Below are 23985 nucleotides of genomic sequence, written 5' to 3' on the forward strand. Positions count from 1 at the left end.
AAACATATCCGACCATTTTAAACTTTCTGCGGTTTTGTTTTTGGTTAGGAAGCAAAAATCCACAAGCGACACTAAAATTAGCAGAGATCAAAACCGACCATCAAGGGAGAGTGAGTTCTTGTCATTCTTTTTCCTCTCCAATGTCGCATCACTAACGTGTACGTGTGTCGATCCGCAGATTATCAGCTTGCAAGATAAAGAGTTGGTGGTCCCCTTCACCTCCTTGTTTCCAGGGACTGAATACATCGCTCGGGTAGGATGGACGAGTGACGGCAAATAGTAGGTGTTCCACTTCATGAATACACTTGTTGATTCTGTTACGAATTTAAAGGGAAGGTTTGCAACCCGCTCAACGTTACTGCTTTTAAACCAAAAAACACCACCAGCTAACTTGTTACTACTATAAGTCAGTTGTGTCAAACTCAAATACAGAGTGGGCCAAAATTTTAAACTGAACAAATCCGCGGGCCAAGGGTTGAACAAATGAACCTTTTAATAGGGACCCAAACAAGTTTTGCATTGAATATTGAACAAGCAAGGCTTATATAAGTTTATAGTGACATGCACAATCCAGTTTCATATAGTAATAATGAAAAAATATCAATGGCATATCAAATAAAATTTAAATAAAAATTGAGTGCCTCTTTTCTATTTGCAGCCTTCTGAGGTAAATATCAAAATAAACTTTGTCCACAGGCTAATAATAAATTTGAAAAAAATTAAATAACAATAATGAATGAATCAAACATTCAAACCTTGAAGTAACAAGAGAAAGTGCATGAATAAATTGTTAATTATTGCTCAGTTTGCTACAATGATTTGCTTGAACAATGAATATTGAACAAGCAGTAATTATATAACTTAATAGTGCAAAATCAACATTCAAAAAACAAACGAAAAAAAATAAATGGTCAAATAAATACAATTTAAATAAAACATTTAATGCCTCTTTTCTATTTGCAGCCTTCCGAGCTAAATATCAACATTACATTTTTCCACAGGCTAAATCTTAAAATAAAGTAATAATGAGATGGGTGGGGTTGGTGGTGTGTATGTTGTGTTACGGTCCGGATGTACTCCCGAAATGTGTTAGTCATTCTTGTATGGTGTAGGTTCAAAGTGTAGCGCATATTTGTAACAGTGTTCAAGTTTTTTATACGGCCACCCTCAGTCTGACCTGTATGGCTGTTGAGTAAGTATGCGTGGCATTCACTCAAGTGTGTGTACAAGTCGCATATATCATGTGACGCTGTTTGTATGGAGTAAAAGCGGACGTGACAACATATTGTAGACAACGCTAAAGGCAGTGCCTTTATAGTACCGGCGGGCCAGCTCTAATGTTAATTTGATATTGCCTCAAGGGCCAAATGAAATTGAATGGCGGGCCACGCTTGGCCCGCGGGCCAGAGTTTGACACCCATGCTATAAGTGGTTTACCAGAATATAGAGAACAGGCCAAAAGTTTGGACACACCTTCTATTTTCATGACTATTTACATTGTAGGTTGTCACTGAAGGCATCAAAAAAAAACTATGAATGAACACATCAATCAATGTTTATTTATATAGCCCTAAATCACAAGTGTCTCAAAGGGCTGCACAAGCCACAACGACTTACTTGGTACAGAGCCCACATAAGGGCAAAGAAAAACTCACCCCAGTGGGACGTCGGTGAGAAACCTCAGGCCGTAAGACTCTTGAACGCATCATAATTAAATTATCCCCTCAACTCCCCCCAAAATGGATTAACTTGCTGGAATAAAAAAGACAATATAACATACATCCATAAACATGGACGCATGTGGAAAAGTGCAATGTATTTATCTGTACAGTAATCTATTTATTTATATCTGCACTTTATTGCTTTTTTTTTATCCTGCACTACCAAGAGCTAATGCAACGAAATTTCGTTCTTATTTGTGCTGTAAAGTTCAAATTTGAATGACAATAAAAAGGAAGTCTAAGTCTGTGTGGGCGACCCCCCCACCCTTGTAGGGGAGACCGAAAGCAATGGATGTCGAGCGGGTCTAACATAATATTGTGAAAGTCTGGTCCATAGTGGATCCAACATAACAGTGAGAGTCCAGTCCTTAGTGGATCCAATATAGTAGCGAGAATCCCGTCCATAGTGGAGCCAGCAGGAGACCATCCACATGTGGAGTTATGTACTTAACAAAAAAAAGGGGAAATACCTGAAAACATGTTATATGTTCTAGTTTCTTCCAAATAGCCACCCTTTCCTCCGATTACTTTTTCGGACACTCTTGGCCTTCTCCCCATGAACTTCACAGGTACAAACACAACAGAAGAAATATCCAGAACCCCTTGCAGCACTAACTCTTCCAGGACCCTACAATATACACCCCCACACCCGCTACTCCCTCAACCCTGTCCACCTCAACCTCCTCATGCACTCTCAGAGAGAGCATGTCCCTGCTGTTTTGAAGCATGTTAAAAAAAATAATGCACTTTGTAACTTCAATAAAAAATATTGCAGTGCCATGTTGGCATTTTTTCTCAAAACTTGAGTTGATTTATTTTGAAAAACTTTGTTAAATTGTTTAATGCATCCATAGGGGCATCACAACAAAATTAGGCATAATAATGTGTTGATTCCACGACTGTATATATCTGTATCGGTTGATATCGGAATCAGTAATTAAGAGTTGGATAATACCAGAATATCGGCCAAAAAAGCCATTATCGGACATTGCTATACGTGAGTATATATGTGTATTTGTATGTACAATAGATTTGTCTCCCAGTATGTGCAGGAGCCAGAGGACGGGTCCCAGCCACCCAGAGAGCCCAACCCGCTAGATATCTTAAACACAGACATGAATATAAAAATATAATGATTTATTCATGCTGTGTCCACGTAAGTTTTGTTACCTTGCCAAGTAAGTCTTGTTTGTTCCGGTCAGTCTGCGGCCACAGGTGATCCATCGGGCTCACTCCTCGCTGCTTACCTGCCGTCCGGGGATCCGGAGAACTATGTTTGCCATTTCACAGCGGTTCTGGTGGCCATTTATGGAGGCGGGGGTCCGGGAGTACATCGAGGCGTGTCCGGTCTGCGCTCGTAACAAAACTTGCGTGGACACAGCATGAATCGAACAATGACTCCAGGCCGACTGACTGGCAAAAGCAGGCTTAAATTGTGCCTCTGATTAGACACAGGTGAGCGTCCCAAACACCAGAGGCAGGTGAAAACAATAAGCTGCCATGGCAACCAAACCAAACTCAGGAGAAGTCAAACAGGAACTAAAAGAGTCCAAAACTAACAGAAAATAACTAAACAAAACATGATCAAGACCACAGATCATGACACATGTAGCTTGTTACTGCCCATCTCTGTTTAAATGGCTTATAAAGAGAATGAAAATACAATAGTCTTTTCCATTAGATTATTTTCTAATAGAAGTGACAATGAAAATAACAAACATTTTGTTTTTCAAGAACTGTATGTCGTATGTCTGAGTGGGGGTTTCTGCTCCGTAAGACTTTAAGACATGTACCCCTTAAAGCAGGGGTCTCAAACTCAATTCACCTGGGGGCCACTGGATGCAGAGTCTGGGTGAGGCTAGGCCGCGAGAAAAGATTTCTTAAAAATGTGCATACTCCTCCGCATGTCTAGTTGTATAATGACGTTCCAAATTGTATTTCTTGTGCACCGCGACATATCGAGTATATTCCATATATTGCCCAGCCCTACCTGGTAGTTACAGTTTGTGTGGTGTCGGAGTTGTCTGACTGAACGCATATCAGTGCCTGAACCGATTGTGTGCGTCTTGGCGCAAGTGAGAGAGAAAAAGAGTGGCTGTAGTTAATACGACAGATAAGACCTCCGAGGTACCTGCCTAACGGTTGTAAACAGCCCCTTTAATTAGAACAAATTAGAAAAAACATGTTTTTTTTTTCCATTGTAAATGAGTTATAACTGTCTGCTCCACTCTCCCAGTGGCTGGGCAGTGCTGCTGGACCGCAGCCAGAGGAAACTGCAGCTCGTGCTGCTACCTCCAGCGCTCTTCATCCCGGCCACCGACGACCAAGCTCAAAGGCAGGCCAGTCTGGAAGGAGTCCCCAGTAACACACAACCATATCTCATTTATGAAGAAAACACGGACGTCTGGATCAATGTAGGTCCTTTCACATTGTGCACTTGCATCTGTTGCCATTTGTGTTTCATACCTTTGTACATAAAATACGCAACCGTAAGAGCAGATCATGCACATAAGCTGTTTACAACATGATCTCTCTTTGCCTGCCCGATTGGACAGTGGAACCTCGATTTCTGAACTTAATTAGTGCTTCAACATGGCTTGTAAACCAAAAAGCTCATATAGTAAATTTAAAAATCCATATATGTATATATATATATATTAGGGATGCACCGAAATGAAAATTTGTGGCCGAAGCCGAAACAAAATAAAATTTGAGCCCTTGGCCAAAGGCCGAATACCAAATACCGAATAATAAATGCAGTTTTTCACAACTTTTTTATATTGCATAAATAGCCTAGAATACATTTTTAGACATGTTTTCCAAATAAAGTAAATTTTTATTGAATATTGACATTTTTAATATTCCAGTAGCTTTTGCGTTTTAAAAAACAAACAAACAGTTTTTCATTTATATTAGGCCTTCAAACAAAACATGCATTCCAAAAAAAAAATAAAGTGCATTAAAGTGGATAAACCCACAACAAATGAATTATTGTCTTTTTGGCAAAAGTCTGCTTAGCCACAGTAGATAGGCTAATAATGTAAACAGAAGGCTCAAGTAAATCTCAATTAAGTGTGTGCTTGTAACCTCTTACACTTATACAGGTAGCCTACACAACAGGCTAATAATGTAAACAGAGGCCCCACTAAATCTCAATAAGTGTGTGCTTGTAACCTCATACACTTATACAGGTACACAACATATCCCAGGCCAGAACAGATTTGTCAATAACAGTACTTCAGCTTCAGAATAAAAAGAAGGAAACTAACTATGTATAAAACAATTTAAATTTAACACTGCACGTTGGTTGATTGCGTCACCGAGTCAAAAAATAGCGTCTTTGCGTCACACACCACTATTCGGCCTTGCTTTTAACTCATTCCACCGAAGGCCGAATGTGGCTTTTTTTGCCATATTCGGGCGAATATATTCGGTTACTGATTAATCTGTGCATCCCTAATATATATATATATATATATATATATATATATATATATATATATATATATATATATATATATATATATTAATATATATTAATATATATATATATATATATATACATATATATATATATATAGATATATATATATATCTATATATATAGATATATATATATGTATTAGGGTTGTACGGTATACCGATATTAGTATAGTACCGCGATACTAAGGAGTCATATTCGGTACTATACTGCCTCTAAAATGTACCGGTCCCCCGCGCCGTCACGTCACGTCGTGTCTTTGCTGGTTTCACGAGCAGACGAGCATGTTCGGCAACGCACAATCACGGAGTACTTACAAGCAGACACAGTGTGTAGACAGAAAAGGGAGAACGGACGCATTTTGGCTTAAAAACTAACGATAAAGGTGAAGTTATGAAACTATATTGAATTATAAAACGGCCTCAGGAACAGGTGCTTTAAGACAGTGGTCCCCAACCACCGGCCGCGGCTCAATTGGTACCGGGCCGCAGAATATTTTTTTATAAATTTTTTTCATTTGTATTATTATTTTTTTGTTTTTATTAAAACAACATAAAAACACAAGATACACTTACAATTCGTGCACCAACCCAAAAAAACCTCCCCTTTTCATGAAAAAAACCTCCCTTTTTCATGACAAAGGGAAAAAAAATTAAAAAAAATGTGCGTATTCAGAGCGATGTAACAGCCAATCAGCAGTGCGTATTCAGTGCTCCGGTGTCGAGCTGAGCAGATATGTGTCTAGCTGGGGAGCAGCGGACAGCGTACTCTCCCCAAATTATAAAAAACACCTCCCAGTCACAACAACTATTACAAACATCACAATGAGCCCGTTGACCTTCGAGAAATTTAAACTGCAGCTCAGTTTGCTCGCAGTTCTGGCTTGAGGTGAAGGCTAATTAGCTTTTAGCGTAACGTTAGCTCATTTTGCTGTGTCTGTATGTTTGTGTGTGTGTGTGTGTGTGTGTGTTAGTGGCAGCAAAGCCCTGTCTGTCTGTTATTTCATTGAACTCCATGGTGTTTAGGGATGAGTAGTCTCTCCTATTGCTATTGTACAATTTTTTCAGCTATAGTTACATGAATCATTAGTAATGTAGCAGCCTAATTTTGAATGGCAGGTGTTGATAAAAATATAATATTTACATAATAAAAGTCAACTACAGGCTTCCCAAATGCTGTAATAAATAAAGCATGATGAGTTGACTTGAAACTGTTGAAGGTCGCACTTTTTATATGTAGAAGAAAGGTTTTGTCATTTTATTTAATCAAAGCAACAACTTGAGGCAGTTTAATGTAGATTAATGTGGGCAGATTTATTATAGTGTTTCCAATGTTAAGAGGATAAAGCCATTGTTTACAAATTGGGTAAATAAATAACCAAAAAATGTATATGTGGTTGTATTCTTACTGTACCGAAAATAAACCGAAGCGAGACCTCTAAACCGAGGTATGTACCGAACCGAAATTTTTATGTACCGTTACACCCCTAATATATACATATATATATATATATATATATATATATATATATATATATATATATATATATATATATATATATATATATATATACACATACATACATATATATATATATATATATATATATATATACATATATATATATATATATATATATATATATATATATGCATGTATGTATGTTTGTATGTATATATACATATATATTGTATATATATATATATATATATATATACACACACATGTATATATACATACATATGTATGTATATACGTATATATACACATATATACATATGTATATATACGTATATATGTGTGTATATATGTACATACATATGTATGTACATATATATACATATATGTGCGTGAATGTCTGTGTGTTTGTGCGTGCGTATATATATATGTGTGTGTGTAAGTATATATATATATATATTTATATATATATTTATTTATTTATATATTAAACACACACACAAAAGTCTGGTTAATGTGTTCCAAAATGTTTACCACCATGTTGCGACAATAAAAAGGCAAAAAAGGAAAATAACTTTACCTTCTGTCTGTGAATATTTGTGGCACACTCTAGGAACTTTCGGAGTAATAAACAAGAAGTGGCTTTATGTGTGAGGCAATCCTTAAAAGGCTTGTATTCCAGTAGTCTTCTCTCTTTCATTGCAATAATGGTCCGCTGTGGCATCTTTTTCGGTCTCATTATGAATTAAAAACCTACCTGCGGAACAAAGCTCCTTTCACTGATAAAATCCTCGAACTGAAGGTACTGCGAGCTGGAGGCTAACTAGCTAAAACACTCGCTCAAAGCGGTTGTCCAGCAAACAGAAGCGATACAGCGAGAAGAGAGTTTTCGCCCATTTAAAGCATTAAAAGTTATGACAATTGTGGAAATAAACACGTGAGAAGTGCCGCTCGCCGGTGATGCTCTTCGAAACGGCCGTGGCCACATGTACAGGAAGTGATGTCATCAAATTAAAAAGCCCCTGATTGCATCAAGAAGCATGCAATTGAATTAATGACAGGGATCGCACACAGAGACATATTTGTCGTGACGTAAAGGTCCGTAAACTGAAAAGGTCGAAAACAGGGACGTTTATGAATTGGGGTTCCACTGTAATTGTTTGGGTTCCACAAATGAACACTACCTGCTTCTCTCTGCAGGTCCATGATATATTCTATCCATTCATCCAAACGACAGAAGATGAGTTCAGTTTCATTTGGATAAACGAGTCCAAGACAGGTTTCAGTCATCTGTATAAAATCACGTCCCTGTTACAACCCAGCTGTTACCAATGGGCAGACGATTACCAGCACATAGACGGTAAGGAGGGGCCGTATGTTTTTTCACAAGTTCTGGAGTATTAGGAATGCCAAGGACAATGTTGATACTTTTATCTCTTTTCCACCACCAGGACAATTTAAATGTGCAATCAAGGAGGAGTTTGCATTAACCAACGGAGAATGGGAAGTGCTTGCAAGACATGGTTCAAAGGTTAGACTCCGAAACATATGCTGTATTCTTATTGTCCTTCCAGTTCTGGATATGCTCAACACGGCCTCATTGTTCCCCTTGTTAGATCTGGGTGAACGAGGTTACAAAGTTGGTGTACTTCCAAGGCACCAGAGACACTCCGCTGGAGCATCACCTCTATGTAGTCAGCTATGAGTCACCTGGAGATGTGGTCAGATTAACTAAGGCTGGCTTCTCTCATAGCTGCTGTGTTAGTCAAGTAAGGCAGTCATGGTTTATTTTCCCCAGATTCTTTTAAGAGAACGCGTCACACAGCCTTACTGATTTAGTTAAATCCTTCTCTGCTTTCTGTCCACTCTCACTCTGCAGAACTTTGACTTTTTTGTCAGCCACTACAGCAACGTGAGCACGCCTCCTTGTGTGCATGTCTACAAACTCCCCAGCTTGGAGGGTGAAGCACTTCACACAGCGCCAGAGTTCTGGGCCAGCATGATGGAGTCTCCAGGTACATGGCATCCTTTGTCGTATCGCTCCAGAATCGATTAATGCTGTGAACGACAACGTCTCCTTTGTTGTAGTGCAGGGGTCGGGAACCTTTTTGGCTGAAAGAGCCATGAAATCCAAATATTGTAAAAATGTATGTCCGTAAGAGCCACATACCATATTTTTCGGATTGTAAGTCGCTCCGGAGTATACGTCGCACCGGCCGAAAATGCATAATAAAGAAGGGAAAAAAACATATATACAGTGGGGCAAAATAGTATTTAGTCAGCCAGCGATCGTGCAAGTTCTCCGACTTAAAATGATGACAGAGGTCTGTAATTTTCATCATAGGTACACTTCAACTGTGAGAGACAGAATGTGAAAAAATCCAGGAATTCACATTTTAAAGAATTTATTTGTAAATTATGGGGGAAAATAAGTATTTGGTCAACCATTCAAAGCTCTCGCTGATGGAAGGAGGTTTTGGCTCAAAATCTCACGATACATGGCCCCATTCATTCTTTCCTTAACACGGATCAATCGTCCTGTCCCCTTAGCAGAAAAACAGCCCTAAAGCATGATGTTTCCACCCCCATGCTTCACAGTAGGTTTGGTGTCCTTGGGATGCAACTCAGTATTTTTCTTCCTCCAAACACGACGAGTGTGGGGGTGGGAACATCATGCTTTGGGGCTGTTTTTCTGCTAAGGAGACAGGACGACTGATCCGTGTTAAGGAAAGAATAAATGGGGCCATGTATCGTGAGATTTTGAGCCAAAACCTCCTTCAATCAGTGAGAGCTTTGAAAGGTTGACTAATACTTATTTTCCAACATAATTGACAAATAAATTATATAAAATTCCTACAATGTGAATTCCTGGATTTTTTTTTACATTCTGTCTCTCACAGTTGAAGTGTACCTATGATGAAAATTACAGACCTCTGTCATCATTTTAAGTGGGAGAACTTGCACAATCGCTGGCTGACTAAATACTTTTTTGTCACACTGGAGTATAAGTCGCATTTACATATACTTAAATATGTGCAAACTTCTTTAGGAAACATCAAAAATAATAAACCCGCATCACAGAAAGTTTCTCAAACAAATCCAATGTTCAAACAGCTGCAGACACGAGCGTGGTCCGACTGTACTCCACAAGATGAAAGCGACATGTTTGAAAGCCATTTCTCTCGACGTGCTTTTGTCATTTTCCTGACTTTGTTCCCTTTATGAACTACAACTAGCAGGTTTTTTTTTTAAAAGGTTCTTCCCTTATTCTAAGTTTGAATGCTCGGAAACGCACTTTCAGATGGGACTCTTCACTTATTAACGTGTGTTCCACTTGATTTATGGCCTAGGCTCAAGCTTGTTTGCCCTCCATTGCACTGACCTCATGTGCAACCCAGCAACAGTACCCAGTAGGGATTAGTGTTGTCCCCATACCAATATTTTGATACCGGTACCAAAATGTATTTCGATACTTTTTGCTACTTTTCTAAATACAGGGGACCACAAAAAATTGCATTATTGACTTTATTTTAACAAAATAATCCTTGGGCAATATTTCCCTATGTACTTAACAAAAAAAAGGTGAAATAACTGGAAACATGTTTTATACTCTATCCATCCATCCATTTTCTACCGCTTGTCCCTTTGGGGGTTGCGGGGGGAGGGGGGGGGGGGGGGTGCTGGAGCCTATCTCAACTGCATTTTGGCGGAAGCGGGGTACACCCTGGACAAGTCACCACCTCATCACAGGGCCAACAGAGATAGACAACATTCACACTCACATTCACACACTAGGGCCAATTTAGTGTTGCCAATCAACCTATCCCCAGGTGCATGTATTCGGAGGTGGGAGGGGCCTATCCCCAGGTGCATGTATTCGGAGGTGGGAGGGGCCTATCCCCAGGTGCATGTATTCGGTGGTGGGAGGAAACCGGAGTACATGCAAACTCCACACAGAAAGATCCCGAGCCCGGGATTGAATTGAGGACTACTCAGGACTAGAGATGTGCGATAATGGCTTTTTTGCCAATATCCGATATTCCGATATTGTCCAACTGAATTACCGATTCTGATATCAACCGATACCGATATATACAGTCGTGGAATGAACACATTATTATGTCTCATCTTGTTGTGATGGCCCGCTGGATGCATTAAACAATGTAACAAGGTTTTCCAAAATAAATCAACTGAAGTTATGGAAAAAAAAAATGCCAACATGGCACTGCCATATTTATTATTGAAGTCACAAAGTGAAGTGAAGTGAATTATATTTATATAGCGCTTTTCTCTAGTGACTCAAAGCGCTTTACATAGTGAAACCCAATATCTAAGTTACATTTAAACCAGTGTGGGTGGCACTGGGAACAGGTGGGTAAAGTGTCTTGCCTAAGGACACAACGGCAGTGACTAGGATGGCGGAAGCGGGAATCGAACCTGCAACCCTCATGTTGCTGGCATGGCCGCTCTACCAACCGAGCTATGCCGCCCAAAGTGCATTATTTTTTTTAACATACCTCAAAACAGCAGCTTGGAATTTAGGACATGTCCTCCCTGAGAGAGCATGAGGAGGTTGAGGTTGGGCGTGGTTAAGGTGTGTGTGTTTGGGGTTAGCGGGGGGTTTATATTGTAGCGTCCTGGAAGAGTTAGTGCTGCAAGGGATTCTGGGTATTTGTTCTGTTGTGTTTATGTTGTGTTACGGTGCGGATGTTCTCCCGAAATGTGTTTGTCATTCTTGTTTGTTGTGGCTTCACAGTGTGGCGCATATTTGTAACCGTGTTAAAGTTGTTTAGTGTACAAGTTTGACACCTGTGGCCTAAGCGCTTGCAGAATAGAACGATGTGCTCATAGCTTGTGTGTTGGGGCCACTTTTGCTTGAGGCACTCATAGATGATTTTGAAGCAGCCTTCAAGCGCTCTTTAGACCCAAATGTCCACATGTTGTCCTCAGCATGAATGATTACATTTTTAACTGCCTGTTACGTTCATTTCCCTGCTCTGTTTCACCGGGACTCTTGACTTTCCTCCTCGCGAGATCGCTTTTTTAAAGTAGCGGCTGATTTTGCCTGCCATATCTGCAACGCTAAAAACATAAACGTTACTCTGACACGGAGGAAGCTTTTTAAAAAAAAATAAACACAACATGCTTGTTATGCTTTCTTGGGGTAACTCCTTTTAGTTTACCTTGTACCAGTCAATCTGTACCTTCATGAAACTCTACCCAAACCTATGCTAACTTCTCATAAATTCTTCAGTCAATCGATCTGTTATAATTAGTCAGAAAATGTTGGAAACTTGATAATATCAGACTGCCGATATTATCTACCGATAAATGCTTTAAAATGTGATATCGGAGATTATCGGTATCGGTTTCAAAAAGTAAAATTAATTACTTTTTGAAAACGCCGCTGTACGGAGTGGTACACGGATGTAGGGAGAAGTACAGAGCGCCGATAAACCTTAAAGGCACTGCCTCTGCGTGCCGGTCCAATCAAGTAATATCTATGGTTTTTACACACACACACAAGTGAATGCAAGCCATACTTGGTCAACAGCCATACAGGTCAATCCAATCCAATCCAATCCAATCCACTTTATTTATATAGCACATTTAAGACACAATAACGTTTCCAAAGTGCTGCACAGCCATGTTAAAAACGATTGTAAAAAAAATAAATAGAATAAAATAAAATATATATATATTATGCTCCACCAATGACTGAATAAAAACAAAAAATAAATAAATATAAAACCAATAAAAACAATATAAAAACAAATATGATTAAAAACTATTTTAAAGGGTAAAATCAATAAAACAGTAAAATAGAAATCAAAGTGTATAAAAAACACAGAGGACCACACAACTCACTTGGTGTTAAAAGCCAAAGAATAAAAGTGGGTCTTAAGACGAGACTTAAAAAAACTCCACGGTGGAAGCAGTTAGAACATGGACCGGCAGAGTGTTCCAGAGTTTAGGGCCGACCACAGAGAAGGCCCTGTCTCCCCTGGTCTTAAGTCTGGTCTTGGGCACCACGAGCTGGAGCTGGTTCTCAGAGCGCGCGCAGGAATGTAAATTTGGATGAGGTCCGAGATATATTGAGGTGCCAGTCCATGTAAAGATTTGAAAACAAACAGCAATGTTTTAAAATAAATTCTAAAATGAACAGGGAGCCAGTGCAAACTCTGAAGAATTGGGGTTATATGCTGGCGTTTCCTGGCCCCTGTTAAAAGTCGTGCAGCCGCGTTCTGGACTAACTGCAACCGGGGAGAGACCTTTATACAGTCACACTGAGGGTGGCTGTATAAACAACTTAAACACTGTTACAAATGTGAACCCACAACAAACAAGAATGACAAACACATTTCGGGAGAACATCCGCACCGTAACACAACATAAAACACCACGGAACCAATACCCAGAACCGCTTGCAGCACTAACTCTTCCGGTACGCTACAATATACACCCCCTGCTAACCTCCCACCTCAACCACACCCGCCCACCTCAACCTCCTCATGCTCTTCAAGGGAGATCATGTCCCAAATTCCAAGCTGCTGTTTTGAGGCATGTTACAAAAAATAATGCACTTTGTGACTTGAATAATAAATATGGCAGTTCCATGTTGGCATGAGTTGATTTATTTTGGAAAACCTTGTAACATTGTTTAATGCATCCAGCGGGTTATCAACAAAAAAATTAGGCATAATAATGTGTTAATTCCACGACTGTATATATCGGTATCGGTTGATATCGGAATCGGTAATTAAGAGTTGGACAATATCGGATAGCGGCAAAAAAGCCATTATTGGACATATCTATTGGAAACGAAGCTAACACTACCAGCTGTGTTCACTTACCAGGGACAAAATATTTACAGCACAGTCAGGAGTGTTCTGTAGAAGCCCAGTGATCCCTCCGTATCATGCTCCGTATGGCAGAAATCCACTTGGTACGGCGGTCAACGTTTCCGCACCAAGTAGCGGGAAAAAAACCACCATTTGATCACCATTTCATCAATCGCTCAATCAGCACAGCCGGATCTTTACGCCGTGTTGAGCGATACCAACTGCTCTGGCCGGGGGCAGCCGCCACGCAATTTTGAACACGGGACAAAACCCCGATAGCAAGTAGTGACGTTTTTCTTGGTGTCGGGCGAACTTTTACAGCCCGAGGGTTACAGTCTGAGACTTTCTTGAAGCCCAGTCTGGCCAAGTGTGAAGGTTGCCTCCCAATCTGCGACGTTAATTTCAGGAACAATCAATAGAACCCAAGTCTGCGGGACAAAGTGTTGTTCCGAACTTGATTAGATCAAGGACAGCTATTTTCGGCCTCACAAGTGTCCTCCACACAATCCTGGTCGTCTCGAGATCTTGAGCGCTTTACGTCATAGTTGATTGTCTAACCAAAGGAAAACAACATCGTCCACCTCAAGGAGTGCATTTGTACAAACCCCGTTTCCATAATAGTTGGGAAATTGTGTTGGATGTAAATATAAACGGAATACAATGATTTGATAATAATTAACTTAGAATTTCATGGCTGCAACACGTGCCGAAGTAGTTGGAAAAGGGCATGTTCACCACTGTTACATCATATTTTCTTTTAACAACACTCAATAAACGTTTGGGAACTGAGGAAACGAATTGTTAAAGCTTTGAAAGTGGAATTATTTCCTATTCTTGTTTAATGTGAAGCTTCAGTCGTTCAACAGTCCGGGGTCTCCGCTGTCGTATTTTACGCTTCAAAATGCGCCACACATTTTCGATGGGAGACAGGTCTGGACTGCAGGCGGGCCAGGAAAGTACCCGCACTCTTTTGTTACCAAGCCACGCTGTTGTAACACGTGCTGAATGTGGCTTGGCATTGTCTTGCTGAAATAAGCAGAGGCGTCCATGAAATAGACGGCGCTTAGATGGCAGCGTATGTTGTTCCAAAACCTGTATGTACGTTTTAGCATTAATGGTACCTTCACAGATGTGTAAGTTACCCATGCCTTGGGCACTAATGCACCCCCATACCATCAGAGATGCTGGCTTTTGAACTTTGTGTCGATAACAGTCTGGATGGTTCGCTTCCCCTTTGGTCCGGATGACACGATGTTGAATATTTCCAAAAACAATTTGAAATCTGGACTCGTGAGACCATAGAACACTTTTCCACTTTGCATCAGTCCATCTTAGATGAGCTTGGGCCCAGAAAAGTCGGCGACGTTTCTGGATGTTGTTGATAAATGGCTTTCGCTTTGCATAGTCGAGCTTTAACTTGCACTTACAGATGTAGCGACCAACTGTATTTAGTGACAATGGTTTTCAGAAGTATTCCTGATCCCATGTGGTGATATCTTTTAGAGATTGATGTCGGTTTTTGATACAGTGCCGTCTGAGGGATCTAAGGTCACGGCCATTCAATGTTGGTTTCCGGCCATGCCGCTTACGTGGAGGGATTTCTCCAGATTCTCTGAACCTTTTGATGATATTATGGACTGTAGATGTTGAATTCCTTAAATTTCTTGCAATTGCACTTTGAGAAATGTTGTTCTTAAACTGTTTGACTATTATCCCACAGGGGTGTACCTCGCCCCATCCTTTCTTGTGAAAGACTGAGCATTTCTTGGGAAGCTATTTTTATACCCAATCATGGCACCCACCTGTTCCCAATTAGCCTGCACACCTGTGGGATGTTCCAAATAAGTGTTTGATGAGCATTCCTCAACTTTATCAGTATTTATTCCCACCTCTCCTAACTTCTTTGTCACACGTTGCTGGTATCAAATTCTAAAGTTAATGATTATTTGCAAAAAAAATGTTTTATCAGTTTGAACATCAAATATGTTGTCTTTGTAGCATATTCAACTGAATATGGGTTGAAAATGATTTGCAAATCATTCTATTCCGTTTATATTTACATCTAACACAATTTCCCAACTCATATGGAAACGATTTGTAAAAATGCACACAAATTATTGTCGATAAATGCATTATTTTAAGACCAAATTAAGCAATATTGTAATCATAATATTTGATAATGATAATGCTAGTCAATCCATCTATTTTCTACCGCTTATTCCCTTTGGGCTCGCGGGGTGCTGGTGCCTATCTCAGCTACAATCGGGCGAAAGGCCCTGGACAAGATCCCGAGCGCAAGATCGAACCCAAGACCTTGGTATTGTGAGGCAGACGCACTAACCCCTGGTACACCGTGCTGTGACAATGCTAGTGTTCCTTTCAAACCCAATAAACTTAGTTTTTCACTAATATAATCAAAGATCACAAACTTTTAATTATCCTAAATAAGTAAACAAATAGTGGCAGCACGGTGGAACAGGGGTTAGTGCATGTCCCTTACAATACGAAGGTCCTGAGTAGTCCTGGGTTCAATCCCGGGCTCTGGGATCCTTCTGTGTGGAGTTTGCATGTCCTCCCCGTGACTGCGTGGGTTCCCTCCGGGTACTCCGGCTTCCTCCAAACTCCAAAAACATGCACCTGGGGATAGGTTGATTGGCAAAACTAAATTGGCCCTAGTGCAGGGGTCGGCAACCCAAAATGTTGAAAGAGTTGGACCAAAAATACAAAAAAGGAGCCGCAAAAAAATGCAAAGCCGTATACAAGTGTTATAATGAAAGCAACACATGACGTAAGTGTCTATATTAGTTATATTAGCCTACTATCAAAATGACTTTAAAAGTCTTATCCATTCATCCATTTTCTACCGCCTGTCCCGTTCGGGGTTGCTGGAGTCTATCTCAGCTGCACGTGGGCGGAAGGCGGCGTACACCCTGGACAAGTCGCCACCTCATCGACACTCACATTCACACACTAGGGCCAATTTAGTGTTGAGTCCTATAATGAAGGCAACACATGACGTGTCTATATTAGCTGTAATAGCCTACTATCAAAATGACTGTGTCGCAGGCTGTAGCAAATTTTCGTTGACAGGAATGTTGAAATGTAATGTTTATTCTACACATTTTTACAACATTAGAAACCATTAGCAAATCAGTGATACTCAGAAGGTGACATAACTCCTGGAAATGACTGGCTTTTAATGGCTAAAGGTATATATGTGTGTGTCCAAGTCTGTCTTCTTCTAATGGATTTATTAAAATTTTTGGCAAGGTAGGTAATGTTTGCTGTGGTCTGGAACAACATGGCACACAAACCACTATCTGAAATGGAGCCAATATTACATATATATAATGTGTCATGAGACATGCAAAACTACATTATATAGAAAGAGGATAGAAGTAAAGGATATCAAATGAGCTCAAATATAGCTACAAATGAGGCATAATGATGCCATATGCACATATAGCTAGCCTAAATAGCATGTTAGCATCAATTAGCTTGCAGTCATGCACTGATTACCCCACCAACAAGTCAATAGCATCAAATAAGCGCACCTTTGTGCATTCACGCACAGTATAAAAGGTTTGGTGGACAAAATGAGACAAAGGAGTGGAAGATTTTTACATGTTCACACTATGGTGAGTTCAAGAACCGCTGAAATTAGTAGGACAAAACGATGTTACTCTCATCGGTGAAGCGTACACACAAACATATTCAACAATGGGCTTTCTAACAATTGGGAAGGTTGGTGTCATGTTTGTCCTAATACAAAAAACATACTAAAATAAAAAAATTGTTTCCCCCCCATCTTTTTCTATTTCCAGTCCTTTTTTAAAAACCCTGCAGGGAGCCACTAGGGGAGGGGTAGGGAACCTATGGCTCTAGAGCCAGATGTGGCTCTTTCGATGACTGCATCTGGCTCTCGGGTAAATCTGAGCTGACACTGCTTAACACAATAAGTAATGAATAATTCCACTCGTAATCAAAGTGTTAAAAATAACGATCAAAATAGAAAACATGCTCATGCATTTGAATCCATCCGTCCTTTTTCCTACCGCACTTGTTCAAGAAGTTGCATTAAGGGTAAGAAGTGATTTATTTATTATGGGTTAGTTTAGGGCTTGCTCTCCTGGGGGTTCTTCAGACCACCAAGCACCGATATGAGAGCCTGTTTCGGGGTTACAATATTTTTTTATTTTTCAATAAGTCTCTCAGTTGGTTTCCAGCCATTGTCTTTCTCTTTCGCTCGCGCTCCAGCTCCAGCTCCAACCCCGTCTCTACTCCTGGCTGCTGCTTATAAACAGAGCGACAGGGGATGAGATAACAAGGCGACATGGCGTAGTGGGTAGAGCGGCCGAGCCAGAAACCTGAGGGTTGCAGGTTCGCTTCCCACCTATTGACATCCAAATCGCTGCCGTTGTATTCTTGGGCAAGACACTTCACCCTTTGCCCCCGGTGCCGCTCACACTGGTGAATGAATGACGAATGAATGATTGGTGGTGGTCGGAGGGGCCGTAGGCGCAAACTGGCTGCCACGCTTCCGTCAGTCTACCCCAGGGCAGCTGTGGCTACAGATGTAGCTTACCACCAACATGTGTGAATGAATGATGGGTTCCCACTTCAATGTGAGCGCTTTGAGTATCTAACAATAGAAAAGCGCGATATAAACCTAATCCATTACTATTATTATAAGGCCCAGGTGGGCCTTCTACGCACCTTTCGCTGATTTCGAGGCTGGTCCTGGCAACACCCTGCTTCGCTGCAGGCCTGCAGGCCCCCCCCCCCCACCGTTAGCTTCAGAATAACAACTTTATTACAAAGAATAAGAGACCTGTTATACTCTATGTTGGTCTTACTTAAAAATGCACACGTTTAGTTGTGTTCAGTGCTAAAAAATATTTTATGGCTCTTACGGAAATAGATTTTAAAATATTTGGATTCTTGGCTCTCGCAGCCAAAAAGGTTCCCGACCCCTGCACTTGGGCGTCCCTGAAGAGCCGCGAGTTGCTAACCTCTGCCCTCGTGTGTGAATGTGAGTGTGAATGTTGTCTGTCTATCTGTGTTGGCCCTGTGATGAGGTGGCAGCTTGTCCAGGGTGTAAGCCGCCTTCCTCCCGATTGTCGCCGAGATTGGCTCCAGCGACCCCAAGGGGAATAAGCAGTAGAAAATGGATGGATTGGGATCGAAGTAAACAAATAAAACGTCCCCCTTAACCTCGGTTGTCAAAAATTGCCCTTGAGTAAATATTGATCATTTTCTAGTGCAGTTTTTCCCCCAGTTGTAAAAACCGGGGTCAGATGATGTTGTTTTTGTGTTCGTCGGTGTTGACGGTCTCATTCCGCTCGCTCGCTGGAAGCCAAAATATTCCCACACCGGACATTTGGCTTTGTAATTTCCTCCCAAGGCCACGTCCACACCAACACAGATACTTGATAAACGCACGCCTATCTCTGCGTTTAGGCCTCTTGTCCGCACGCAAACACATTCTTTTGTCCTTAAAAACACAGACTTTTGCAAACGCCGGCCAAAGCGTGGAGTTCCAAAACTCTCCGATCGGGTGTATGCGTGTACACGGTGCTCCTCTGATGACGACACTATAAGACAGGGGTCTCAAACTCAATTTCCCTGGGGGTCACTGGATGCAGAGTGTGGGTGAGGCTGGGCCGCAAGAAAAGATTTCTTCCAAAAAATATTTTTAAATGTGTTTATTTTTATTTTCAACATAAAATCAAATCAAAATATAAGTGAACAAAATGAGAATTAAGTAAATAAATCAGTCATAAGTAATAACAATTATAATTCGATTTCACCAGTCAGCAACAATGTATACACATACTTACTGTGACGTTATGAGCTAGGGCAGGGGTCACCAACGCGGTGCCCGCGGGCACCAGGTCGCCCGTAAGGACCAGATGAGTCGCCTGCTGGCCTGTTCTAAAAATAGCTCAAATAGCAGCACTTACCAGTGAGCTGCCTCTATTTTTTTTTTTTTTTTAAATTTACTAGCAAGCTGGTCTCGCTTTGCTCGACATTTTTAATTCTAAGAGAGACAAAACTCAAATAGAATTTCAAAATCCAAGAAAATATTTGAAAGACTTGGTCTTCACTTGTTTAAATAAATTCATTTATTTTTTTACTTTGCTTCTTATAACTTTCAGAAAGACAATTTTAGAGAAAAAATACAACCTTAAAAATGATTTTAGGATTTTTAAACACATATACCTTTTTACCTTTTAAATTCCATCCTCTTCTTTCCTGACAATTTAAATCACTGTTTAAGAATTTTATTTTTTTTTTATTGTAAAGAATAATAAATACATTATAATTAAATTCTTCATTTTAGCTTCTGTTTTTTCGCTGAAAAATATTTGTGAAATATTTCTTCAAACTTATTATGATTAAAATTGTTCTGGAAAATCTGTATAATCAAATTTAAATCTTATTTCAAAGTATTTTGAATTTCTTTTAAAATTTTTGTTCTGGAAAATCTAGAATAAATAATTATTTGTCTTTGTTAGAAATATAGCTTGGTCCAATTTGTTATATATTCTAACAAAGTGCAGATTGGATTTTAACCTATTTAAAATATGTCATCAAAATTCTAAAATTAATCTTAATCAGGAAAAATTACTAATGTTTTCCATAATTTTTTTTAAAATTTTTTTACAAAAGATTCGAATGAGCTAGTTTTTCTCTTAATTTTTTTCGGTTTAATTTAGAATTTTATAGAGTCGAAATTGAAGATAAACTACGTTTCAAAATGTTATTTTATTTTTTTTGTGTTTTCTATTCTTTTAGAACAGAAAACATCCCTGTACCTCAAGCAAGAGGTACAGGGATGATCTAGAGCAGATTTTCCTGAAGGAACTCTCCTGACGGAATAGATAAAGTACTATCTAATCTAATCTATATAAGTCAGGGGTGTCAAACTCAAATACAGAGTGGGCCAAAATTCTAAATAGAACAAAGCCGCAGGCCAAAGTTGAACAACTTAACCTTTTAATAGGGACCCAAACAAGTTTTGCGTTGAAATTGAACAAGCTAGGCTTATATAACTTTATAGTGACATGCAAAATCCAGTTTTGTTGGTAGCGGGGGTGTCTATTGTAGCGTCCCGGAAGAGTTAGTGCTGCAAGGGCTTCTGGGTATTTGTTCTGTTGTGTTTATGTTGTGTTACTGTGTGGATGTTTTCCCGTAATGTGTTTGACATTCTTGTTTGGTGTGGGTTCACAGTGTGGTGTAACAGTGTTAACGTTGTTTATACGGCCACCCTCAGTGTGACCTGTACGGCTGTTGACCAAGTATGCCTTGCATTCACTTGTGTGTGTGTAGAAGCCGCATATATTACGTGACTGGGCCGGCACGCTTTTTATATGGAGGAAAAGCAGACGTGACGACAAGTTGTAGAGGATGCTAAAAGCAGTACCTTTAAGGCACGCCCCCAATATTGTTGTCCGGGTGGAAATTCGGGAGAATGGTTGCCCCGGGAGATTTTCGGGGGGCACTGAACTTCGGGATTCTCCTGGAAAAATCGGGAGGGTTGGCAAGTATGAGAATTAGCGTTGAATGCGGTGATACAGCGGCACCGCCACTGTATAATACCGGCGGGCCAGCTCTAATGTTAATTTATTATTGCCTCAAGGGCCAAATGACACCCATGATATAAGTGGAGAGAGAGTCCAAGAGGCAGAAGTTGGCAGTGAAATCCAAAAAAGAAGCTACAAAAGCAGAGACCTAAAGGAAAATGCAGGCTGCTCAGAAATTTGCAAGGAAAGTTCATGTTAGTGCTCTCCGAGCAAGTAAATGTGTGAAGTGAACTGAAGTAATGAGGTAATACTGTAAATAAACTGTGGATAATAACAAAGATCAATGTGACACCTGTGGATGTGAAATGAACACAAGATGTAAATATTACTGACTAAATACTGTTGGGACTGAAGCATATATAGTGATTCATTAGGATAATTGGGGTATGTTCTATTAATGATGTTTTCATGTCTTTAAACACTCAAATATTTTCTTCAAATGGTGGAGTCTTGGTTCCTTTTAGCATGTTAAATTGGTGAAAAACCAGGAGCTTCGGGGGACGGTGCCCCCGGAAATTATTTCAGTGTTTTTCATTGTGGTCAAATCACATCAATCAATCAATGTTCATTTATATAGCCCCAAATCACAAATGTCTCAAAGGGCTGCACAAATCATTACGACTACGACATCCTCGGAAGAACCCGCAAAAGGGCAAGGAAAACTCACACCGAATGGGCAGGGAGAATTCAGATCCGGTGGGACGCCAGTGACAATGCTGACTATGAGAAACCTTGGAGAGGACCTCAGATGTGGGCAACCCCCCCCTAGGGGACCGAAAGCAATGGATGTCGAGCGGGTCTAACATGATACTGTGAAAGTTCAATCCATAGTGGCTCCAACACAGCCGCGAGAGTTCAGTTCAAAGCGGATCCAAGACAGCAGCGAGAGTCGCGTCCACAGGAAACCATCCCAAGCGGAGGCGGATCAGCAGCGTAGAGATGTCCCCAACCGATACACAGGCGAGCGGTCCATCCTGGGTCTCGACTCTGGACAGCCAGTACTTCATCCATGGTCATCGAACCGGACCCCCTCCACAAGGGAGGGGGGGACATAGGAGAAAAAAGAAAAGAAGCGGCAGATCAACTGGTCTAAAAAGGAGGTCTATTCAAAGGCTAGAGTATACAGATGAGTTTTAAGGTGAGACTTAAATGCTTCTACTGAGGTAGCATCTCGAACTGTTACCGGGAGGGCATTCCAGAGTACTGGAGCCCAAACGGAAAACGCTCTATAGCCCGCAGACTTTTTTTGGGCTCTAGGAATCACTAATAAGCTGGAGTCTTTTGAACGCAGATTTCTTGCCGGGACATATGGTACAATACAATCGGCAAGATAGGATGGAGCTAGACCGTGTAGTATTTTATACGGAAGTAGTAAAACCTTAAAGTCACATCTTAAGTGCACAGGAAGCCAGTGCAGGTGAGCCAGTACAGGCGTAATGTGATCAAACTTTCTTGTTCTTGTCAAAAGTCTAGCAGCCGCATTTTGTACCAACTGTAATCTTTTAATGCTAGACATGGGGAGACCCGAAAATAATACGTTACAGTAATCGAGACGAGGCGTAACAAACCCATGGATAATGATCTCGGCGTCTTTAGTGGACAAAATGGAGCAAATTTTAGCGATATTACGGAGATGAAAAAAGGCCATTTTAGTAACGCTTTTAATGTGTGACTCAAAGGAGAGACTTGGGTCGAAGATAATACCCAGATTTTTTACCGAGTCACCTTGTTTTATTTACCATGCCTGGTATTGGTATCGTGTTCTGATGTCAGTCGGATGGTGCTAAAGAAGAATGATTAATTTGTTGCGGAACAGTAAACCAAGTCTTAATGTCTTCCAGGTTGCCCAGGAGATTACAACCCACCTGAGATTTTCGACTTTCCCGGGAAGTCTGGCTTCCAGCTTTATGGGATGGTTTACAAGCCTCACAACCTTCAGCCCGGCAGGAAGCATCCAACTGTTCTCTTTGTCTATGGAGGCCCGCAGGTCTGTGGCCATAAACAATCTTTGTGGTGTCATACTGGGCTGCTGAGTTTCCTTCCTCACCCATAAGTGCTTTTATGAGTCACGCTATGTATGTCCGTGGTGGGTTTTTTTCAGGTGCAGTTGGTGAACAACTCCTTCAAGGGGATGAAGTACCTGCGCCTGAACACTCTGGCCTCTTTGGGTTACGCTGTCGTCGTCATTGACGGGAGAGGGTCCTGTCAGAGGGGCCTTGAGTTTGAGGGCGCACTTAAGAACAAAATGGTAACTTGAGAGTGCTTATTTATGACGACAACCCATTCATTATACTTTCAGTGTCAGTTTGATAAACACGCCGTCTCCTCAGGGTCAAGTGGAGATTGAAGACCAGGTGGAGGGCCTCCAGTATGTAGCAGAGAAGTTCAACTTTGTTGACTTAAGCCGTGTAGCCATCCATGGCTGGTCTTACGGCGGCTTCCTCTCTCTCATGGGCCTCATCCAGCGACCCAACGTCTTTAAGGTAAGGGGCCGCATTAGTCAAAAAGCCCAGGAAAACTTGTTTCCTTGCGACGCACCAACAGCAGCTCATTGTGTAGAGCAGGGGTGTCAAACTCAAATACAGAGTGGGCCAAAATTTAAATCTGAACAAAGCTGCGGGCCAGGGTTGAGAAAATTAACCTTTTAATAGGGACCCAAACAAGTTCTGCATTGAACATTGGACAAGCAAGGCTTATATACAGTAACTTTATAGTGACATGCAAAATCGAGTTTCAAATGATAATAATAATAATAAAAAAATATCAATGGCATGTCAAATAAAATTTAAATACAAATTTATTGCCTCTTTTCTATTTGCAGCCTTCTGAGGTAAATATCAAAATATATTGTAGCGTACCAAAAGAGTTAGTGCGGCAAGGGGTTCTGGGTATTTGTT

At 40.6% G+C, this 23985-nt stretch overlaps 1 protein-coding gene across 3 annotated transcripts in view; it reads left to right on the forward strand.

Moving 5' to 3' along the window:
- dpp9 (dipeptidyl-peptidase 9) overlaps window positions 1-23985 on the forward strand; it is a 63644-nt gene that overhangs the window by 27132 nt on the left and 12527 nt on the right. For all 3 annotated transcript variants that reach the window (XM_061919815.1, XM_061919814.1, XM_061919816.1), the window contains 10 exons: window positions 49-110; window positions 179-279; window positions 3958-4135; window positions 7861-8020; window positions 8112-8191; window positions 8277-8429; window positions 8540-8675; window positions 22930-23075; window positions 23190-23336; window positions 23419-23571. In XM_061919815.1, coding sequence (XP_061775799.1) covers window positions 49-110; window positions 179-279; window positions 3958-4135; window positions 7861-8020; window positions 8112-8191; window positions 8277-8429; window positions 8540-8675; window positions 22930-23075; window positions 23190-23336; window positions 23419-23571 — 1316 coding nt within the window. The remainder of the gene's footprint in view (window positions 1-48; window positions 111-178; window positions 280-3957; window positions 4136-7860; window positions 8021-8111; window positions 8192-8276; window positions 8430-8539; window positions 8676-22929; window positions 23076-23189; window positions 23337-23418; window positions 23572-23985) is intronic.

Source organism: Nerophis ophidion, linkage group LG14 (genome assembly GCF_033978795.1).
Source record: "Nerophis ophidion isolate RoL-2023_Sa linkage group LG14, RoL_Noph_v1.0, whole genome shotgun sequence".
Lineage (NCBI taxonomy): Eukaryota > Metazoa > Chordata > Actinopteri > Syngnathiformes > Syngnathidae > Nerophis > Nerophis ophidion.